General features: G+C 45.1%; 1 protein-coding gene across 1 annotated transcript in view; it reads left to right on the plus strand.

Moving 5' to 3' along the window:
- Nucleotides 1–2635: 2635 nt before the first annotated feature.
- Mau2 (Mau2 sister chromatid cohesion factor) overlaps nucleotides 2636–21397 on the plus strand; it is a 30796-nt gene continuing 12034 nt past the window's right edge. The window contains exons 1-10 of the mRNA XM_089544918.1: nucleotides 2636–2888; nucleotides 3312–3329; nucleotides 3413–3478; nucleotides 4035–4130; nucleotides 12255–12377; nucleotides 14054–14209; nucleotides 16262–16411; nucleotides 17277–17367; nucleotides 18902–19005; nucleotides 19737–19814. Of these exons, the coding sequence (XP_089401044.1) occupies nucleotides 2652–2888; nucleotides 3312–3329; nucleotides 3413–3478; nucleotides 4035–4130; nucleotides 12255–12377; nucleotides 14054–14209; nucleotides 16262–16411; nucleotides 17277–17367; nucleotides 18902–19005; nucleotides 19737–19814 (1119 nt within the window). The 5' untranslated portion in view covers nucleotides 2636–2651. The remainder of the gene's footprint in view (nucleotides 2889–3311; nucleotides 3330–3412; nucleotides 3479–4034; nucleotides 4131–12254; nucleotides 12378–14053; nucleotides 14210–16261; nucleotides 16412–17276; nucleotides 17368–18901; nucleotides 19006–19736; nucleotides 19815–21397) is intronic.

A 21397-nucleotide genomic window follows, 5' to 3' on the forward strand; every position in this document is an offset into this window, starting at 1 on the left:
TCTCGCAACCCTCGCAGTCCTGAAGGAACAGTCGATGTGTTTAAAGGGACTAATAGGCAACAGCCTACCCACAACTCACTTTTTCTCACGCCAACTAGATTTATGCTCTCAGCTTTGTGCTGTTGCAACTATATTGAGCATTGTCTTTCCTTTTACAATACATTGCTGCCCAAACTGAGCAGCCTTTTAGTGTTTTCATATATGCTAGTCATTGCAGCACTTCACGAATTTGTTATGACTGATGAGTTAAGTGGTTCATATTTTAGATTTATTTTGCATTATTTCTATGGGCAACTGAGCAAAGGTCCCTAAACTGGTCAGTTTACCAGCGAACCAGAAAGGTATATATCATAGGCAACTTTTAGCATGGCTTGTTTGCAGAAACCAAGTTATTTTCTGTCTTTTCAGTGTTATGTCATCAAAATATTGTAGGGTTAACACTAGTAAGCCTTTCATACTCATCTTGCAAATTGTCTGCAGTGCTGTGGAGGCTACATTGATCTAAGAGCGTTGGAATGGTGTGCACTGCATAAATGTGTTCCTACAAGCTCTCCCAACGAGTGACTCGCAGACGCCATGTTCACAAGTGGTGGCACACTATACTTTGCAGCAAACCTCCACAGTGCTAGGTTTGTGCAGGTTTTCTTTGTTAATGTAACCGGAGAAAGAAATGCTCACTATATTTTCAAAACAATAGCCTGAATTACCTTTTTCAATTTCCAGTATAATTGTTTGAAAAATAGTTCAAGAGTGTTCAAATATTTGAGAGACTAACTGTTGTGTTCCTGCAGCCCTGACTGGATGAGTGATGTGCACCTTCTGCAGTGCTACAAAATTCTTATAATCCGCATCAGAAAATTGAACAAAAATTTTATTTTCAGGAAAGGAAACCAGTTAACTGTCTCACTTGATGGACACCTAAATCATGATAGGCTGTGAGGGAAGGGATGGAGGAGGGAGTTAAGAAAGGCAACTCAGTGTAGGGCTTTGACAGAGAAATATTCTTACACAGAAATGCCACATCACATTGTATGATCACCTGTCATTTTTTTTAATTTTATGAATTCTGCATGGAGGACTCTGCAGCTTAGCTGCTGACCCAAAAAAACTCTCGTGGTTACCTCTGTATAGTGCGAGATTCAGTGATAGCTATTAGCGTGTGCGTTGTCTGGTAGTGTGTGCTTGACTTTACTTGCTGTGTTCGAACCACTCAGCATGCCACGTTGCTGTATAACGAGAGATTCAGTGATAGCTATAGCGTGCCTTGTCTGGCAGTATGTGCTTGACTTTACTGTGTTTGACCCATTCGGCGTGCCACGTTGAAGTAATATTATGCGTGACATCACTGCATATTGGCCAGTTGGTGTGAAGTGGTGCATCTACTTCGCTCTTCCACCCCTTCTTTCCTCCTTGCACTCCTCCGTGTTTTGCTGCCGCTGCACAAGGTGTTCGAATGCCACCGCGCTTTTCTTCTTCGTTTTCACCACAAAGCTATACCGCTCTAAAAAAAAACTACAATAATTCGTATGAAACAAGAGTGATCGTGGGTGATGCTCTACAGCAACATTACAGGTGGTCGAAATTATTTCGGATACCTCCACTACGGCTTAGTAGACGAGTTGGTATAGGTTCATGGTTGAAAAACAGCGCACAAAAGACTAGACACAAGAGTAAAGGCGACGACAGGACAAGCGCTGAACTCACAACTAAGGCTTTATTGCGTATATAAGGCTGTACTAACCTGGGTATATAAGGAAGGCATATTACATGAAAACAAAATTGAACAAACAAAACTATGACAATGATAAAACTAGCGTGCGCCCGAAGCCCAAAATCTGCCAAGAAACGTGATCTCGTTATCACTTAAAGCAACCGAAGGTTTGCTAACGCAGCCCCGTTGCTCCGTTGCGATGAAGTATGCTTCTGCTACTTCACGCGTGGTTTGATCTCTGTGAGAATACAACACCTTTGCTTGACTTAACAAAGCAGTGCACTTTTTCTTCTTGCTTTTCATAACTGCGCACCCCTTACAATGAGTGACAAGATAAGATTGGTCATTGCCTTTATCTAAATTGTTTCCACTGCGACACCTCTTTCTTCCGCCTTTCACTCCCTGCTTTATCCCTCCCCTTACAGCGCGGTTCAGGTGTCCACAGTTACTGCGTCATTTCCTTTCTACATACTGCAGCGGTGGCCTAGTGGTTGAGCGTCCGCCTCGCATGCTGAGGTACGGGGTTCGATCCCCAGTGCCGCCGGGTACCCACCGGTGATAAAGATGGGTACAATCCCTGGCCTGGTGCTCGGCTTAAGCAGGGTGAAATTCTAGGGAAATTGGTCTTTGACCCCACCTTGAGCAAACGATAATACCTTGTGCCATGGCGCTCATTGGCACCTGATAAAAAAAATAATTGGTTTTCTGCGAAGGGAAATGGCACAGTATCTGTCTCTCAGTCTCGCATATCTCGGTGGACACCTGAACCGCGCCGTAAGGGACGGGATCATAGAGTTGGGATCATGGAAGGAAAATTTCCTTCCTCCATGGACGGCATAGAGCTACTGAGTGACTCCTGGCTGAAAAGGTAGCTAGCGCCACAGAAAAGCGTGCGGTAGGTGAGTGCAACGTTACGGTGATCCGCAGGCCAGCGACATCAATGGCTGCAACAATGGCGTCCGGCGGGGACGCGACCTATCTGGCCCTGCTGGGTTTAGCCGAGGAGTTCCGCACCATGAGCCCCCCGAGCATGAAGAACTGTATTCGCTGTCTCTTGGCTGTGTTTCAACTCAACCCTGCCCCTAGGGTCGCGGCTCTGACGCACCTGCAATTAGGACAAAACCTTATGCTCTACACTAACAACGCTGATCTTGCCCAGTCGCATCTCGAGAAAGCGGTATGTTTGCTGTTGTATTCCACTTCCTCTAGCTGTAGAAACGTGACCAGTTACGGTACTTTTTGATACTGACTTGGTTTGCTATTCCACGACCGTTAGTAGCAGTGTAGTCGTCACGTTGCTGTGAAATTTGTTCGCGTTGCTAGACGACGGAACTGTTTGGTTTCAGTGGACGAAAACGTCGAGGAATTAATTGCTTCTTGCATTTTGGTGGAATCTTACTCACACTGTTATATTGAATTTTTAAGGAATGTTGTATAAATAAATACTCATGGAATGTTGTGCGGAAAGTTTGGGCTAGTTTTCTCTAATTGCTTTCTGATTTGTGATCGAGTGCTTTCCATCTGTCAAATTTGAGTTTTGGTTCAGCGAGTTCTCTGGTGGCTCATCATTGCTTATCATCTGCCTTTTTTTTTTTTGCAGTGGTACCTCACCCAGAATGTATCCTTTCAAACCTCTGCTGAAGAGGTTTTCCTACTCTTGAAAGAAAAAAAAAAATTCTTTTTCCTTGACGTACTATGTAGATTCCCAATATGGATGACGTGAAATTTCAGGCAGCCAGTGCTTTGGCCGACCTTTATGAACGGAGAGTGAGTGTGCTTGTTTCGTTTTTTTTTTGCACGTCTGGCTTCAACTATTATGTACGACTATGCAGTAATATGCATGCCAAACTCGAATATGATTCCGCAGCACTTTCAGCATATTCAGGGCTAGTAATATTTCATTATGATGCGTGAAGCAGCTGAAACTGGGGTGGAAAAGCTTGACAATAGCCAGTTTCGTGTGCTATCAGCATTCAGTGAGTCATAGTGTCGTTGAGGTTTCAACATTTGCCAGAGTGTATAAAAAGTTGCACAGCATAAATTTTTTTGTTAAATGGTTTCAATCAATTCAGAAATAATGCATGCCGTGCAGCTGGGATGGTTCTGTTAGGAGCAGGAAAAGACATCCGCATGTCCATTGGAAATATCGTCCAGTGATCATTTATCGCTCGTGTGTGACACCACTTCTTTAAGCTGTTTTGTATTGTTTTGAATGTTCATGTGAATGCCTTAAGTGCGTGGCAAATACATCTAGAAAAAAGCTCCATACACTGTTTGTGAAAAATGTGATGACATCTGTATTCCTCTGCATTGCTTGAACTAGAACCAGACGGCGCTTGCAAAGCAGATCCTGAATACTGCCATTGAGTGTTCCCAGCACTCCACATTTTGGCACTGCCGACTTATTTTCCGAATTGTGGTAAGTTTCTTTTATCATGTCACTAATAGACTGGGGCATTTTGCTATGCAATATTCAATGCTTAAAACAGTGAGGACTGAATGAATTATGTTTAGCCTGCCCTTCTTTTTATCAGTTCTGTTTACGACATTTTGCCAGCCCATGCTGCACTGGTTAACACATGCTTTCTGGTAGGCAGAATGTTCATCAGAGACAGTATTGTAAGAGAAAGAAAATGGCTAATGGGAAGTAGCAAAGGGAGTAGGACATAAAAATACAGGCTTAGCACTCCAAGGGGCAGGTTGCAGCTATAGATAAATCTAGCAGCACATAAAATACTCTGATAATTAAAAATTTAGTGCATTTTACAAAAAGTAGACGTGGGAACATACGCTGGTAAAGCATAACTTACTGAGTGTAAATAATGGAATCCATGCGTAGAGGAGTAGAGATTTGGACTTGTTGATGTGACGTAATTGTGACAGAATAGGCGCAAGCTGACAATGATGCAGGCAGAGGAATGGGACAAGATGATTGCTATGAGCGGGAAAGCATTGCTCGTCCTGTGTGTTGCTTCGCTTGCAATCCTCACCAGCTTGCACTAATTCTGTTGCATTTAACTAATGGAAGTTAGAATGTATTTTTTGCCACATACAGACGGCTGCACGACTTTTGAGTGTGGGCTTTACTTTGTTTTGCCATGTCACTTGCAAGTGCACAGCATGAAATTTGATTAATGATTGGGTATTGATTTTGTATTGTGGTTTTGTGGAACGACTTGATCTTTCATAGAGATCAGCGACTGGAATCTAACCTTCCGCAAGTGTGAAAATGTTGTCTGGCACTTTTCTAAACATTTGTTTAGCTTTTCTTGTCAAAGCCAATGCGTTAGCCAGGAGGGCAAGCAAAGCAGGATCATGTCACACACATGACATGAGAGGGTTCTCACACAGCTTCCACCCTCGCCGTTCGATGACGTTCTACGTCACACCAGCGGTAACCAGGGTGTCGAACCGGAACCGAACCCGAACCCGAAACCGGAACCGAACCCGAATTTTCGCCCGGAACCGGAACCGAACCGAACCCATAATTTTTTCGCCATCTTGGAACTGAACCCGAACCGGAACGATTCAAAGGAACCGCTCCGAACCGGTTCGAGACCCGGTTCAGCCCCACTTTTTTTTTTTGCATTTCGGCATACTTCTTGTTTCCGGACAAAATGAGATGATCTAGCGCATAGATTTAGTGCAACATTTACTTTTGTAGGCGCTCATTGTCTCAGACAGCAGATTCTAAATAAAACCCCTCACGATGTAGGGCGACAAAGAAAAAAATGGCTCAATGGCTGTGGAGCTCTGCTGCTGATTTCAAAAATACAAAAACCAGTGTGCTCTGTCGCATGCCGCAAATCCTCAGCTGATCTCCGTTAATCTGGAGCCCTCCACTACACCGTATATCCTATAGCCTCAATGTCTACTCGACACGTTAAACCCGCGATATTACTACTAATATTACCAAAGGAAGGATGTATAAATTGGTGCAGCTTCTTTTTTTTTTTTTAGAAGAGTCTTGTTTGCACGTGACGGAAATAAGCAACGAAAGGCGAGTTCTTGGCAATGGTGGAGATGATCTAATAAGCAAAAATTAAATACCGGATAATCAAAAGGGCAATGAGGAAATATATGCGCTCGCTGGCATGCGATAGTGATTACGCCCAGAAAGATGCTACTGCGATTAAATGTAGTAACGGCGATGAAGTGATTTCATTACGCCCATTCGCTGAAATCGTTCTGCTTCTGAGAAGAAATTGCTGCCAGTCGCCAGCGTGCGGCTCCAGTCGCCAGCGTGCGGCTCCATCCGCTGTTATCGCAGTGCTCGACCCTGAATTCTCTTTCTGGCGGCTCATATCTACTTCTTGCTGTCATACTTCCGGTTCCTAGTGTCTGACATGGCAGGCTTATGATTCTTGGCGTTTTTTTCGCGTACAACGCTTGGGCGACTCAATACTTTGAGCGATAACAGTCTGCCTCGGCTATACGCGTACAGGTGGGTGATGGGGGGTGGGGAGATGGGTGAAAGTTTTTTAAGGTGCATTTTTACCAGGGAATGCCCGGATGTGCGCCCACCGGAGTGTGCATCAAGGATGGAGGTTGCACGCACGCACACACACACATAGTGCGGTTTTTTTGGGGGAAAGCAAGCTATACTATTACCGCAGTAAAAAGAACAACTATAAGAGTACTCATTCTCTATTCTCTGACTCCGAGTGCGATTTGTACCCATGGCGGCGCAACAGAAAACTCTCTTTACAGATGCCTTAGGCTACTCGTCTATCTTCGAGGCTTCTTTTTATGGTTGTTGCACGGAATATTTGGAACCTCTCTGATCCTCCTCATGCCTTACTTGACAGCGTCGAATTCAGCGATCTCGGCATAAGGCCTCATGCCACCATAACTCCCTTTCTCCGCCCGCACATGAAAATTCCAGACGGCGCACACGTCAAGAAAGGGGAACTAGTCAGGAGGTCGAACTTGCGCAGCGTATTCCTCCTGCGCGCTTAAGTGCACTGTTGTCTGAACAGTGACCTCGTTGAACGCGGCGGTTCTGCGTGTTCATCCATCATGCGTGTTTTCCACACGCTAAGCGGTCCTATCAACACGAAGAGTTCGCATGGAGTTCCGGAGTTTTTCGTCGCAGATATAAATGTTTTAAAGAAATGTATGATGTCAATGGGTTTTTTAAGAGACTGCTTAAGTATGTCCTAAAACAACACAGCATTACGACAAAAATATCATTTTATTTCTCAAATTATCACTCGTTGCTCGCACAGGAAGAAATGCACTGACCACGGCACAAACTTCCCTTTGGCGCGAAGGTTCATCCTAACATGCAAGGTCCATGTCTGAAGCGTGGAAAAGGTTTTTGTGACCGATTGAAATTACAGTCGAGCCCACTTATAACGAACCTGACGGTCACGCGGCTTCCGTTCGTTATATCTGATGTTCGTAGCAAGTGGATTCTTCGTACAACAGCCAAAAATACTAAGGCCGCTAAAAGTGGCGTTTATTATAAAACTGCGTTATGCGTGCCTACTTGTGCAAAGCAGAGCCTGTCGCTGCTCTTTCCAGGCTATCTAGGGCGGTCATTTAATCGTCGTCGAGACCTTGCTGCGAACTATCAAATTTAGGGACGGGTATAACTAATCATGGATGAAGTGTGCATAGCAACTGGTGGCAGGTCGGCCACATAAATTACTCCTGGCAGTAGGGAGAGCTCGCACTTGGTGTTCAACGTCTCCGTCAGAGCAGGCGCTTCTGCGATTTTGTGGTCCGCAGGAATGTAGTTATCCGAGGAAACATCTGGTCGGCTATGGATCAACGATGCGTTGCCAGAAATCTGCACACGTGTGTTTCGAGCTTCTTCTGTCGTTCCTGGGCTGATGCAGCGACGAAGTAGCGAAGCGCTTGTGGCGCAGAATGCATCCGTTGCACTGTCCGCTGTATGACAATGCGTGCATATGGTAGCGGCGCAAAAGATGGAGACGACTGGGCAGGCTATGCATACCACGTGACCGGCATGGCCAGCAAGGATTTCAAAATTATCAAATCGCTGCTGTTAGTTGATCTTCGACCATGGTCAGTAGCTTCGCTCTCGACGATGCCCCCGTCTCACGCTCACCGCGCTTCTTCCATTCGGGATGCCTGGCCGAGCCGGCGAACGCGTAGGCAATGATTGCCCTCGTAGGCCATCGACGCGGTTTTCCTCGCGAGCATGTCCAGAAAAGACAGGCGAGCACTTAGTCGCCTATTAAGCATAGATGCCAGAAAGAGGCCGTTTGTAGTTTTGAAAATAAATGCCTGAAACAAGTTGGTGGACAAATTGCGCACGCCAGATTAACCACTCTTTATCACTCTATCAAGGGCGCAAAAAATTTTGTTAACTCAAAGGTTCCCTTTGATAGCGCCCCAGGAAAAGTCGCATTTGCAAATTTGGTTTGTTTGTTTTGGTTTATTGGATTTTAACGTCCCAAAGCGACTCAGGCTACGAGAGACGCCGTAGTGAAGGGCTGCGGAATTTTCGACCACGTGGGGTCCTTTAACGAGCACTGACATCGCACAGTACACAAGCCTCTAGAATTTCGCCTTCATCGAAATTCGTTCGCTGCGGCTGGGATCGAACCCACGTCTTTCGGGTCAGCAGCCGAGCGCCGTAACCACTGAGCCACCGCGTCGGGGCTGTTGACAATTCGTGTCCGTGCAAAAACGAAGCGTTCTCAACCCATCCAAGCGTGTGTTTTTTATGATACTATTTTTATCAGAAGAGAGGAGGTTGACGTCATCATAATAAGACAATATCGTAATTTCTTACTGTACTGTAGTGAGAAGCTACGATTAGCTGTGTTTTTGAAGATACTGAGCTATAGGGGTTCGCGATACATAACGGGAGTCACAAAGGCGATGTCGAATAGGTGATTTAAATAAAATATGTTTCGTAAGTTCTGGATGTTAGGGAGAACCTGTGCTCCAACGAGGCTCTCGTTGGGCGGCAGATGGGCAGTGGAGGGATTCTCGCCCATTTTCTTACCATTTAGTAAAGGAGGGGGGACTGGCAAGTCGGTTTTGAGGCTATGGAAAGGTGTCCGTCTGTAGGTAGGTACCGATACATGGCAGTTTCGTTTCTCAGTGGTGCGCGGGAACGTAGAGGGCGCGTGAGGCGGCAGTCTTGGGGCCCCGTAAGTAGACTGTGTACGAGAAAGTCCCAACTGACTCCAGCTTCAAAAGAGGCCTATTAATCGCGCGACAGGGTCTCCCGAACTGCTCAATCAGGAGGGTCTTGTAGATGCAAAATCCACCGGCTTTTCGCCTTACACCCCATAAGGTGGATTACAGCGTACACATAGCCGATTTTCATTAATTTCGAGTTCATTTCATTTTGCGGCTCTTGCCGCAAATTCGTCTTTGCTGCGGACAATAAGTAAAATGGGTAAAGTGAGAACATCTCGCATTAAACAATTTTTTCATGCTTAAGTCACGCAGTGAACACGACAAAAGGAAGACGGGAGATGACAGGAGCGCTGACTAACAGCTGGTTATTTTATTCTAGGAAAAGTATATAAAGGCGCTGGACTCAGGGAACAACCCCAAAAAGAGAAGAATAAAGGTTAAAATTTAAAAACCATACTACGCATACACATCACAGTCGAGTCATGACGTCTTTTTCAACGAAATTCGAAGACTATATCTTCCATAGTAGACGGCACTCCCCTATCTCCTGTACCTCACACAATTGCCATGAAAGCCTTACTACTTATCTGCCAAATTGATAGATGGTGAAGCAACACACTCATCTGCTTCCTTCCTGATCACATAGGCCTCGACCAACTCCCTACATATGCAAAAATGGTTATTAAACACGACACTTGTCTTATCTACTGGGGGAAGCAATCGTTGCACTCGCTGCAATGCTAAGCCAAGTTGTACGACACCGCTACTTTTTTCACCCATCTGTGATGTTCGAACAAATGCTCACTCCTTCCCCACTTAGAAAGACAAGTATCCTGTTTATTCACCCAGATCGAATTTGTAGGGAGATGGTGGAGGCCTTTATGATCAGGAAGAAAGCAGATGGGCGTGCTGCTTCACAATCCATCAATTTGGTAGAGAAGGAGTCAGGCTTTCCTGGCAACTGCGTGAGGTCCAGGAGATAGCGGAGTGCTGTCTACTATGGAATATAGTCTTCATATTTCGTGGAAAAAGATGTCATGACTCGACTATGATGTGCATGCGCAGTACGGTTTTTTAGTTTTAATCTTTGTTCTTCTGTTTTCTGGATTGTTCACTGTGTCCTGCGCCTTCATACACTTTTCCGAGAATGTAATAACCAGTTGTTAGTCAGCGTCTGTGTCGCCTCCAGTCTTCCTTTTGTCCTGTTTACTCTGCTGCTTAAGCATGAACTCTTACCAACTATCACAGTTTTATGTTCTCGTAAACAAATCTTTGCATTGTTTATTTTGTATACCGATGTGCCAGAAAAATGAAAACGCATAGCAGGGTTGACTGAAACTCATCTGCGTTCTAATTTTTTTTTGTCCTGAACCCGTTTGAACCCGTTCGAACCGGTTCGGGACAGTCCGAACCGGTTCGAACCGGAACGGAATAGCCCTTTGGAGCTGAACCCGGAACTGAACCCGAAAGGCGTGAACCCGAACCCGAACCGAACCCGAAAAAATGCCGGTTCGACACCCTGGCGGTAACTGAGGACGTGCTATGCCCACCGCTTAAGAACATGGGTGGCGCTGATGAACACCCCCAAGGTTAGGTTATTTGTAAACATAAATACCCCTGAAAGCAGAAGATTTGACAGCCGTCGCCGTAGCTCAGCGGTAGAGCACCGGACGCGTAATTCGGAGGTCGTGGGTTCGGATCCCACCGGCGGCATGTGGTTGTTTTTTCTTCTGCTTTTCTAATCAATTAGCTTAAGCCATAACATATTCAGTAATATTATAAATTGATCAACACCACAAAATAAATAAATTAATAAAAAAAAAACCCTGTGCCCCTTGGTTTCTGTGGCTGTTGGCTTCTCTCACATTTATAACGAGCCCCTCATTCCCCTTTCCTTGTTTGCTTACCCGTGAAGTTTGGCTTACGGTCTTATGTCCCGTAAAATTTTGAATCAAACTGGACACGCCAGTCTAATTGAGCGCTGTATTTGAAGGCATTCTGATGGCTTTGAGGCACTGAATAAGCTAAGTTGTGCAGTCTCTCACAGACTTGTCTAGAGCGCAAATGGCACGGGTTCGAGCGCTCTAAACTGGCCTGTGGATGACTGTACTAAGTGACAATTAAAGATGCATAGGAGAGTTGACATTCAGACAGTGTTGCAGTACCATTAATTTTTTTTCCTGCTTGAAGAAATGTTCAGCTGACAGCCTTTTTGGCTCAGTTCAAACTGTATTGGAGCATTTTCCAGCTATAGCCGCAGTTCACTGTCATTCTTTGTGGCCATTTAAAATTTATCCCAGGCTTTTTGTCCAAAATTGTGATAACATTGCCTGCTCAGGATTGCCACTGTAGTTTTAACAGACAGCACACATAATAATTTCAGAGAAAATGATCACTGACTGGGCGCTATCTTTTATTGCATTACAAGCTACAGTTTGTACTGTTGTTGAGATCATGAATGGCCACCTGTGGAGTACCTCCTTGTTTTGTGTCACTAAATCTAACATGGTGCTTCATCATTGAAAGAAAGTAATTTGTTGGCATGATACGGCTGCTTATGCATTGTGTTTTCATTAACAATGCATGCACCTAGTGTGTTCTCGTGGCATAATTAAAATAGTGTATAGGACAAGACAGAGGAAGAAGCATCAACTATTGAGTGACAGCTTTTATTCTGGCAAATGGAATGTAAAGGGCAAAGAACAAGGAGGCTAAGGTAGAAAAAGGAGGAAAAAACTGCATGGTTACTTGTTTTGAGTGCAGCAGCATGTTTGTCAACTAGTTTGAAGCCTGTAAATGCGTGATAAACAAATGAAATAAGATAATGGGTACATGTGTACGTATGTTCTCTGTTGTTTATCTCTTTCTCTTTTATACTCTTGCTTTTTGTGTTCTGCTTCCTATACATGTAGCTTGCTGTAATAAAAGCATTGACCTGTTAGCTGGGACTTCTTCCTATGCCTTTTCTTCAATATCTCGTTCATCCCTAACATTTTTAATCATGTCAGCCGTAAACCAACTGATCCAGCATCAAGCAATGATGTGCTGTTCTTAGCACCAAGTTCTGATTTTGAACCTTGAAAATTGCATGGAGGCATTCTAGGTGTGCTATGAAGGCGACAGGAGCACCACTGTTTTTAGTGGAGGAGCATTGGTGTTTTGTAAAAAGACGTTGGAATATAATAACTGTTCTCAAAATGCTGTGCTATAAATTATCCCATTCAGCAATCTCCACCAGTACATACTGTGAACCTGCCTCATTGCTCCAGCTAAAATGCACGCATTGAAAGTGATACCTCTGTGCACCAATGTCTCATGACATGTCCCCATCATGATGTCGTGCAAACCACAAGTAAAATCTTGATGGGTTGCACCAGTGAAACCAAGTTTAGGCTCATTTGCTCTTGCTTTGCATTTGCAGCAAATGCTCGCCACTGAACGAGACTACCCAAATGCGTGCAGCTTTTTGAGCATGGGAGCCGAGTACGCGCACATGACGGGGGCTCAGTACACCCGCATTCTTTTCCTTCTCAGTGAAGGCATGGTGAGTTTGTGTAAATTGTCACTTCTGTTGGGTACAAGTCCATTAGACATCATGCTGTGCATTTATTTCTCAATCCAGCATGCTGTTCTTTTTTTTTTTATGCTTTGTGCTGCATTAGATGAACAGGTTGCGGATTGTTTTCAGGTGATGATTACATATGAAGTCTAAACATCCCATGTTAAAGATGAGTAAGTACTGGAAAAACACTGGAAACAAAATGAGAGCATTGATTTGTGGTTTCTGTGCTTCCACATTTTGTACCAAGGGTTGGGTAATTCTACTTCAGCAGTTCCAGCTGTGTAATAAGGGAGTAATTACTCATTAGCACCCACCTAAGCACAGCTGTACAGCTTCTAGCATTGCACGAGTTTTTCTTTGCATTTGATCAACACCTAGATCAATAGTTAAGCTTGCACAGCTTTCTTGATGCTACATTTGGCTTGGTGTTACCTACATGTTCATAGTAGGTACGTAATGCTGTCTATTGTAGCTTTTGAATAGAAAGTGCTGCACAGTCATGGTTCACATGAAAAAACAGCCTTGGTGACCATGGTAAGCCCTTTCTTCAGTGTGACGTCAAACCCGTCCATTACTTGCTCTCTGCTGTTGTCTTTCCCATGTAAAGGACTTGTGATTGTGAAAAGGCCTGACTGTCTTCCACCTTGGGACTTCATGCTTTGACATACTTATCATTAGTGGGTGTACCGTGTCATGTCTATTTTCATGCCTGGCAAGGCAGCAAAGCAAGTGATGTAACAGTGCTGATTAGCATGGTTTCGATGCTATTGGCGCTTTCGTGAACAGCCTCACCCAGGAATTACAGGCACGAATAAGCAAGGAAGGTAAACAAGGTGTTGTTGCCTTACTCATCTCTCCAGCGAACCACTGTACCGTGTGCCGGTTCTGTGTCTCTTGCTAGGCGAAAGGTGGTTTTAAAATCTTGTGACTGAATAAAGAAGCGCTTGCCTCTGTATCTGTGCACCCATGCCTACCCAAAGAGGATCTTTGGATAGTGCTGGACTGTGCAGGCCTTAGTTAATTTCTGCTGTACTCTCACACATGCAGTAAAAGTTTTAAAAATATTGGAGCAGCAATGAATCCAGCTCTTATTTGAGTGTTGTTGTTGTTTGCATTTTGTGTTGAGATTCAGTTTGAAACTGGATTATGATTATGAATAAAAATCATATTAATCATATCATACTCCTTTATGTCTGCTAACCTACCAAGTAGCCCTTTTATTCTAGCTGCTTCGTCCACCATTGAGATTCTCCATACCAACTCTGTGAAATTTACAATGCACTTGTTGTTGGTAACATTACCTATGGTAACATTACCTATCAGCCACTACCTATCAGTCTGCACCTCTCCTTTATCTAAAGCAAGTAAATATGCAACCGATTATGCTGGCATGTGGTGTTGGCAGCTGAACTTGCCTTTTGTCTCGAGTCTTCTCCTAAACGGACTACCATTGCTTGGCAGCTAGCAGTTATGCCATGGTGTTTCTCTAAATGTGCAGTGGCTGCATGCCACAAAGTGAGTGCATTTGGTGCTCAAGGCTAGCTCCCTGCGATGAGCGGGCCTGGAGTATTTTCTGTGTGTTAGCCTGAAGGCTTTGGCTAGGCCTAAGGCAGACCCGGGAGCCAAGCATAGAGCTTTTCCTTGTGGCACTTCCCCAGCTGCTGATGGTGGACCGCAAGCTGCCTGAGGTGCACCAGGTGCTGAGCCAAGCAGGGCAGCTGGTGGAGGCCTGGCAGGGCTCCACCCAGCACAAGGAGGCACTCAAGGTGTTCTTCCTCGTCCTGCAGGTCTGCCACTACCTCTCGGCCGGCCAGGTGGGTGTGTGTTTGCTGCCACTTGCCTCCTCCAACACTTCCTGGGTGGAGTTATACAAGTGTGCATTGGTAGTTGGGGGGTCATTACTGTGGGGTTTTAAAATGGGAGATAAGTACGTATTCCCCGTTTAACCGCGGCTGACCCAGTTCAGAAACGCGCGGACCCCACCCGTGATCGCAAGTGCTACCGAGCGCACGCCGACCATGGCGGGCCTTGCTCTGCAGGAACAAAGGAACGACACACTGGCTGACACAAATAAAGCATTTATTGCTATAACAACAATATCGCCAGCTAGCAACAAAATACACTGAGGAATCGAGGATGTCCGACTCACCAGCACGGTTACGAGCGAACGTTCGCCCACGCTAGGGCAAAGGGGAAGCTCCGAGGCCGGACGGGACAGGGTGGCGGGAGCAAGTTCCGACCACGAGGCGCCCGCGGCGAAGAGCGGAGCGGCGCGCGAAACGGTACGCGTGCTTCCCCGGTCCCGAGAAGAAGAGGGCCGTCTCTCCCCCGCGCGCGCGCAGCAAAACGCCATTCGTGGCGCTAGTGTCGCTGTGACGCGAGCTCCCTCCCCTGTTAGTTAAAGTAACACAACTGAGAAGAGTGCGTTGCGGGGGGGGGGGGGGGGGGGGGGGGGGGCTAACCACAGTTAGGGTGCATTGCGGGAAAGCGAACCACGGGGGGGGGGTGAGTGCGTCCCCAGATTACTCATCCCCTTCTCAAGCCTGAATCGTGTAATGTGTTGTTGCTCGTGCACCTTTGAAATGCATGTTTAACAGCATGTGGGGCGACAATTGTTTCGCTAGGTCAAAGTCGAGAAAGAGCTCTTTCAGGGGGTGTCTACATTTGTGGACGTGGCTGCAGGGTGCACTGCCTGCTAATGGACGCAGTAAACCATTCAATATCCTGTATAATCGTGGGTAGAAACACGTCAAGCCAGACATGCAAAACGAACGCAGGAAATTGTTTTTAATATGGACGCCTTCGTGTCTGTGGTAGCTCGACTTCATTAAGTGTTTTCATTTGCTTGTTCTGCAAGCATGAGTGCTGCAAAGTTCCTAAAATTTGCTTTTGTTTACGCAATCACTTTGCATGAAAGGAATCAGTCGAAATATAATTTTGACCTTGAAATCAGTTTTGTGTGAGAACATGGACAGGTGAGGACCGAGCAGAAATTGCATTATTTATGATTGGAGAAAGTGAGAATTTTTTTCTGCAGGTTCTTGTAAGAACCTTTAGAACTATTTTGTATTTTTAGAGTGAGTGAGTGAAAAAAAACACATTTATTCATCGGCAAAAAGAGTGGGATCAGTGGGCAGTCAGTTGTGTCAGATAGTCGTCAGTTGATGGCTGAGGTCTGAGCTGAGCAGCACATCTTCCCTTGTTTTGAGTGAGGGGGAAGCCACAAGATCTGAAGAAGTTTAGAAGTTCTTTTTCTGTGAGAATTTTTCTGTAAAGTCTGCAGGCTCCTTAAAAAACTTGAATGTTTGAAAATTTTTGCACCTTTGGATAATAACTAGTGCCTCAAGCAGATAGCCCAGCCACATAGTTTTGTTTTACAAATTGCATTGCCATCCCGTGGTGGCGGTGTCACCTAGCTGAGTGTAGTCATTTTATGCTTATGTCAGTCATTTTATGCTTATGCCTACCAGGCCGCCGCAGTGGCTCAGTGGTTGTGGTGCTCGGCTGCTGACCCGAAAGACGCGGGTTCGATCCCGGCCGCGGCGGTTGAATTTCGGTGGAGGAGAAATTCTAGAGGCCCGTGTGCTGTGCGATGTCAGTGCACGTTAATGAACCCCAGGTGGTCAAAATTTCCGGAGCCCTCCACTACGACGTCTCTCATAGCCTTAGTCGCTTTGGGACATTAAACCCCATAAACCAAACAAAACCAAACCAAATCTTATGCCTACCGTCGGTGATGAAAGCTAGTTGGTGTTCTATCTTTACCTGAGCCCACACAAACAAATGCATTTTTATTTATCTACCGAAAAAAGTGTTCCAGGAACTTTGAGCTTACTGCCACTTTGTGGCCACTTTTCTGTTGGTAGGTGAAAAGTGTGAAGCCGTGTCTGAAGCAGCTCCAGCAGGGGATCCAAACCATCACGTCTCTGCACTCTGATGAAGAAGCTGTGCCGTCTAATCCTGGGGATATGTTTCACTGGATGCCCAAAGAGCACATGTGTGTCCTGGTCTATTTGGTAAGTGCCATGTAACTGTTCTCCAACTTGTGTCCTCATGGTTTTGTAATTTGTCTGCATGTGTTGTCATTAGTGCTGCCAAGAAAACAGGGGCTGTACACTCAAATGGTTGCCATCATTTGATGTAGCGTTTGCAGTGTCTGGATGCGAACAAAGGACCATTGTGTGCATTTTATGTTTTATTTTTGGTGGTGTGCTTTGTTGCACATAACGTGCCTCATGCATTTAAAACACTTGGGGCAGGCAGGCTTGACATCCCGCTTGCTCATGCATGTAGTGGCGTGTGCTGCTTTGGATGATATGCGGGTGCCCCAGCCCGGTTGCTTGTTCAGGGCACCTGTGTTGTGGAGAAGTGATGGCAGTAAGAAAAAAAGGAATAGACAGGCACTGCTGCAGTAAGGCCTAGGCAGCTAATGGAACATGCAGTGAATATTATTAGCGGAGTGAGGAGATATCATGTGCAGCTGACAGATGCAAGCTTACTGTGTCATTTTATGTGGTAGTAGAATACAGCTGTTGGTCACTTCATACTGCCTCTCTGCTGAACCTTATCGCTTGGACATCAGTCTCCCTTGTCTAGCATCATTTTCCTCCGTTTTTGGAGATTGCATGCAGGCCGTGGGACACATGGCGAGTACGGGTTCACTGCTGTGGGAAATCACTTTTTGGTGATAACTAGCGTGAAAGGGTGCTGTCAGTTTGAATGTTTGATTCTTGTCACCATGTCTGCCTCTGGCGGTGCAAGCTTGGCAGTTTTATTTTGATTTCTTACCTATTTTAGGTACTCATTGTCACCAGTGTCACCGCCTTGCCTTCTATGTTTTCATGCTGAGGTTCATTACCTTGCTGCATTGTCTCTTCCTAGGTGACTGTGTTGCATTCAATGCAAGCTGGTTACATGGACAAGGCCCACAAGTACACCGACAAGGCACTTATGCAAATTGAGAAGCTCAAAAGTGAGTAGGCCTCATATTTATATATATAATATAATATATTTTGCTGTGAGTGCAGTGATTGATGTTTACACCTTGCAGTCTTACACTGCTGATTTTTGTTATCCAAAAATTTGGATTTATTCAATATTTCTGACCCATATAAAGAATTCTCAAGTTTCCCATAGGAATAACTAATAATATTCATGTCCAGTCGCGTTTCATTGGAGGCGAAATTCTAGAGGCCCGTGTACTGTGCGTTGTCAGTGCACGTTAAACAACCCCAGGTGGTTGAAATTATCCGGAGCCCTCCACTGCGGAGTCTCTCATAGCCTGAGTCGCTTTGGGACGTTAAACCCCCATAAACCATAACATTCGTGGCCAGTTTGTTGCATGAAGTGCAGTTCAAAAGTTTGATCTTTCAGAAATAGCCATGTGGTTTGGGTGTTGATCTTATGGTGTGGGAGCTTGTGGTGATTTTCTCTGGTTTTGCTGATCTGTATTGCACTTTTTCGCCACGTGTTTCCTTGTCATTTCCTGTCCATTCATGCGAGTGCTGCACAATGCTGCGCTCAAGTGAAAGGCAGCCTGAAAGCAAGTCCAACTGTGCTGGTAACCATCTGCACCTGTTAGTGGCAGTGGTTGGGAAGAGGGATAATGCTTTTATTAAATAAGCACAAACCTAACGTATAGGAATGTGCAAGTGTCTGGTTGACGATGCCATTTGTGCCGCCAACAATGATCACTGGTGTTAAGGCAACATTGTGCACATGCACTGTGCTATTCGGGCGCCTGTTTTTGAGTCCCATTCTTTTTTTTTTTTAACGACAAGTTTAGTGGTTCTTGGTTGCTGCATATTGGGTCGGGATGCTGAATGATGGCAGCAGCAGTTTGCTGTTGCATGCATTGTCTGGGACAAGCAGGAGAGACTGTCAGATATACTCTGCTGTGTATTGCTGTGCCAACCATAAAACCCTGCGAGTGAGTTGTCATTAGCCTGCTGGATACTGTCTTTACTTGGCACAGAGTTGGTGGAATTGGGCTTTTACATGCCACCACTGAGAGCATGCACATCAGCGCAGACTGCCCGCAAATGCTACTGCCCATACTTTACGTCGCAGACAATGTGTGGCAAATGAACCTGTCCTTTCCAAATTGGATGTTAAAAAAAAAAAAAAAAACGGTGGCAGCACCAAGGACATGAACAAGTGAAGCATAAGGCACAGTATTATTAGTCTTTTATGCCATGCCACTGAAGGCACAGTGCAGATAATTTTCAGTTACAATGGATTTTTAAACTGTTTTATCATTCAGATCCCTTTTTGGTCCCTGCAAGCACTCAAAAATCAGTTGCCTTCTTGTACACCGCTTTGCTTACCCTGTTGACAAGTGTTAGAATTCACTATTTCGGTGCACCTGTTATGATCAACCATGTTTGTGCATTGGTGCGCATGTGTGATAGTTTCTTAATGTTATTAGCTGTGATAGCACAATCTCTGTTGAGGGCTTTGCAGAAACCATTTTTTTGAGTACTCATTTGTGCATTTTGTTTGCCCAGTTGTCGACAGCAACCCCATCCTGCACTCATTCCAACTGCTGCTTCTGGAACACATTGCTATGTGCCGCTTGGTCATGGGTAATAAGACCCTTGCCATACAAGAGGTGCGCTTCCACTTTCTCCGGACCACCATCGAACACTTCTCTAGTCCTGCACTTCATAGCATCACGTGGCAGATTTCGTTGGTGTCAGATTGACTTCAGTCTAGAGATTTTAAGCAGCAGCAGTGGCTTCACTTAATAGCAAACTCTTAAGGAGCCCATAAATAGTGTTCTAGCATTGGGAACAAACAATGGCCATGATGTCAATTCATGGATGTTTGTATGAATATTCCTGCTCTGCACATCACAGAGAGCATACAAGATGAGCACAAAGCTTTGCCGCCCGAACGGTAATTATCTTCTGTGAGCAGTAGCATCAACTTGAAAGCATATTTCATCCGTCATAACTGATATTACACTGGAGCCATTTCCGAGTGAAGTCTCGTACTTTTATATAGGCTTATCAAGGGAGACAGTAAATGTGGTCCACTACATCTGAAAAATCTGCTGTGTTAGGTCCGCCGTAGCCAGCCCCTACTTTATTGCTGTCTCCCCATAAAGGCCACAAAGGTAGCGTGTACTTGGGAAAGTGCTTGAACACGAGTGCGCAGTCCCTTTCTAGGAGCTTAAATCACTATCCGCCAGAGTTGAAATTTTCAGACTTGAGACGAATGCGAGCTGAATATGCAGTGGGCATTGGGATTATTTCCTGGCTGGCTATTCGTTGTGCTTATGTGCTAGACTTGGGGAGCTTACTGCATTCGCTCTTTTTCACTTTGTGAATTTTTCTGCAGACGTCACAAGCCCTTCAGATTTGCCGCCAGGAGCCACGCTTGTTTGCTCGCCACAGACCGCAGCTACATACACTTCTGGTGAGCCAACAAATTCAGCCTGATAGGTTTATGTTCGCATTTTTGGGGAGCTGAGCATAGCCAGGCTTTGTAATGCAGTGATAGAGGTGTCACACCGTTTGCGTCCAATAGCACCATGAAAACTACTTTACACCATGGTGCGCTGAAGTGACATTTTAGCAGGAAGTAGCACCTCGCCTTGCCAAGCAGGTCTTGGGCAAAAAGGAAAGTGCCTAAAGTCCTGTCTTTTGCCTCTGTACTGAAACCTTGAAAACATTAAACAGTCTATCGCCAGTATTTTTGGAATAATCTGTGTAGGGCCAGAAATGTTGGCAGGAATGTAGCTAATGGTGTGCAGTATCCTGCGTTTTGAGTCTGTAGATCTTTTACACATGGTCACCTGGCCACAGTGTCTGTCGCTGTGCTGGATTATTCAATAGGACTTTACGTTGCACTCAGTGATGTTTGGTCCTTTTACACGCAGTTATTACTGCTGGATGCATTGCATCAATTAATAGCTCATTAAAGCTGGCTGTGCTTGTGTTGTTTACTAGTGGAGAATTTTTTTGAACTTTTGTTTTGTGTACTCATTTTTTTGCACTGAAATAAATTGCAACTGTGACGAAGCTAGATTGCAATGTTGACAAAATCACAGTGCCAAAAGGTTTCATACACCTGTTATTTCTGGCAGTGTTTTCCTGTATTCACTGACCCATCCAGTCACCCAGGGACTTTATTGCACCCACTTTCCCACTGTAATAACCGTGTTTTAGAGGGTCTGTCCGGTGTCTTTTCACTGCACCATGTGTTTGAAGTCATTTGGGGCACTCTCTTTCTGGGATATCATTTTGATCAAGAAGTAACGTGCCTTTCTTGTAGCCATGGAAGACCCCTTCCAGCTGTGCCGGTTTACTAAGGATCTAGAAGTTCTGGATATCATAATTACTAATGCCGTGGATTCCCTGTGATGGACAAGTTTAAATTCCGCTAATCAATGCAAGGAACCCGCAGTATCCTGTGGAAGCATAACAGGTAGAACCCAGGATTATGTTTATTTTAGAAACATGCCTCGCTCTAAATGTGCCTTTATTAAAGTAAAAGGCGGCTGTTAGAATTGAGCATCAGGTAGCCCTTGGTTCATCTCTTGACTTGAAGAATGGCACTTGTTTGACACAATGGCCCCCACAGTGGCTGAGCGATCCTTCTGATGATGCCCTGGCACACAGTCCTGTACCTGCTGTGGTCACTGTGCCCAAAGGCATGGCGCAGCCTTACAAAAGTTTGGCACCCGCCTGCCATTCATGCACTTTCATTCCTGTACGATCCAGTGTCACAACCAGAGGAAAGCCCCAAAATGGATACTGGCCATTAGTTGAAAATAAAAACTTTTTTCCTGCCACTTCTATTAATATTGCTTATGGAGGGTGCCAGTAATGTGACACTTACCTTAAATGGGTGTTACACGTTGTCACAAATTCGCTGTGAATGATTCGCTGTGAATGATGCGCTAGCTTTTTCAAGCAGATAGTGGAGCAAGCACGTCAGGGTATTTGCGGAATTTAAATAGCAGGCTATAGCTTTCAAGAGAATTCAGCTGAATGTAT

This window comes from Amblyomma mixtum, chromosome 5, assembly GCF_055824585.1.
Source record: "Amblyomma mixtum isolate Tamu chromosome 5, ASM5582458v1, whole genome shotgun sequence".
Taxonomy (NCBI): domain Eukaryota; kingdom Metazoa; phylum Arthropoda; class Arachnida; order Ixodida; family Ixodidae; genus Amblyomma; species Amblyomma mixtum.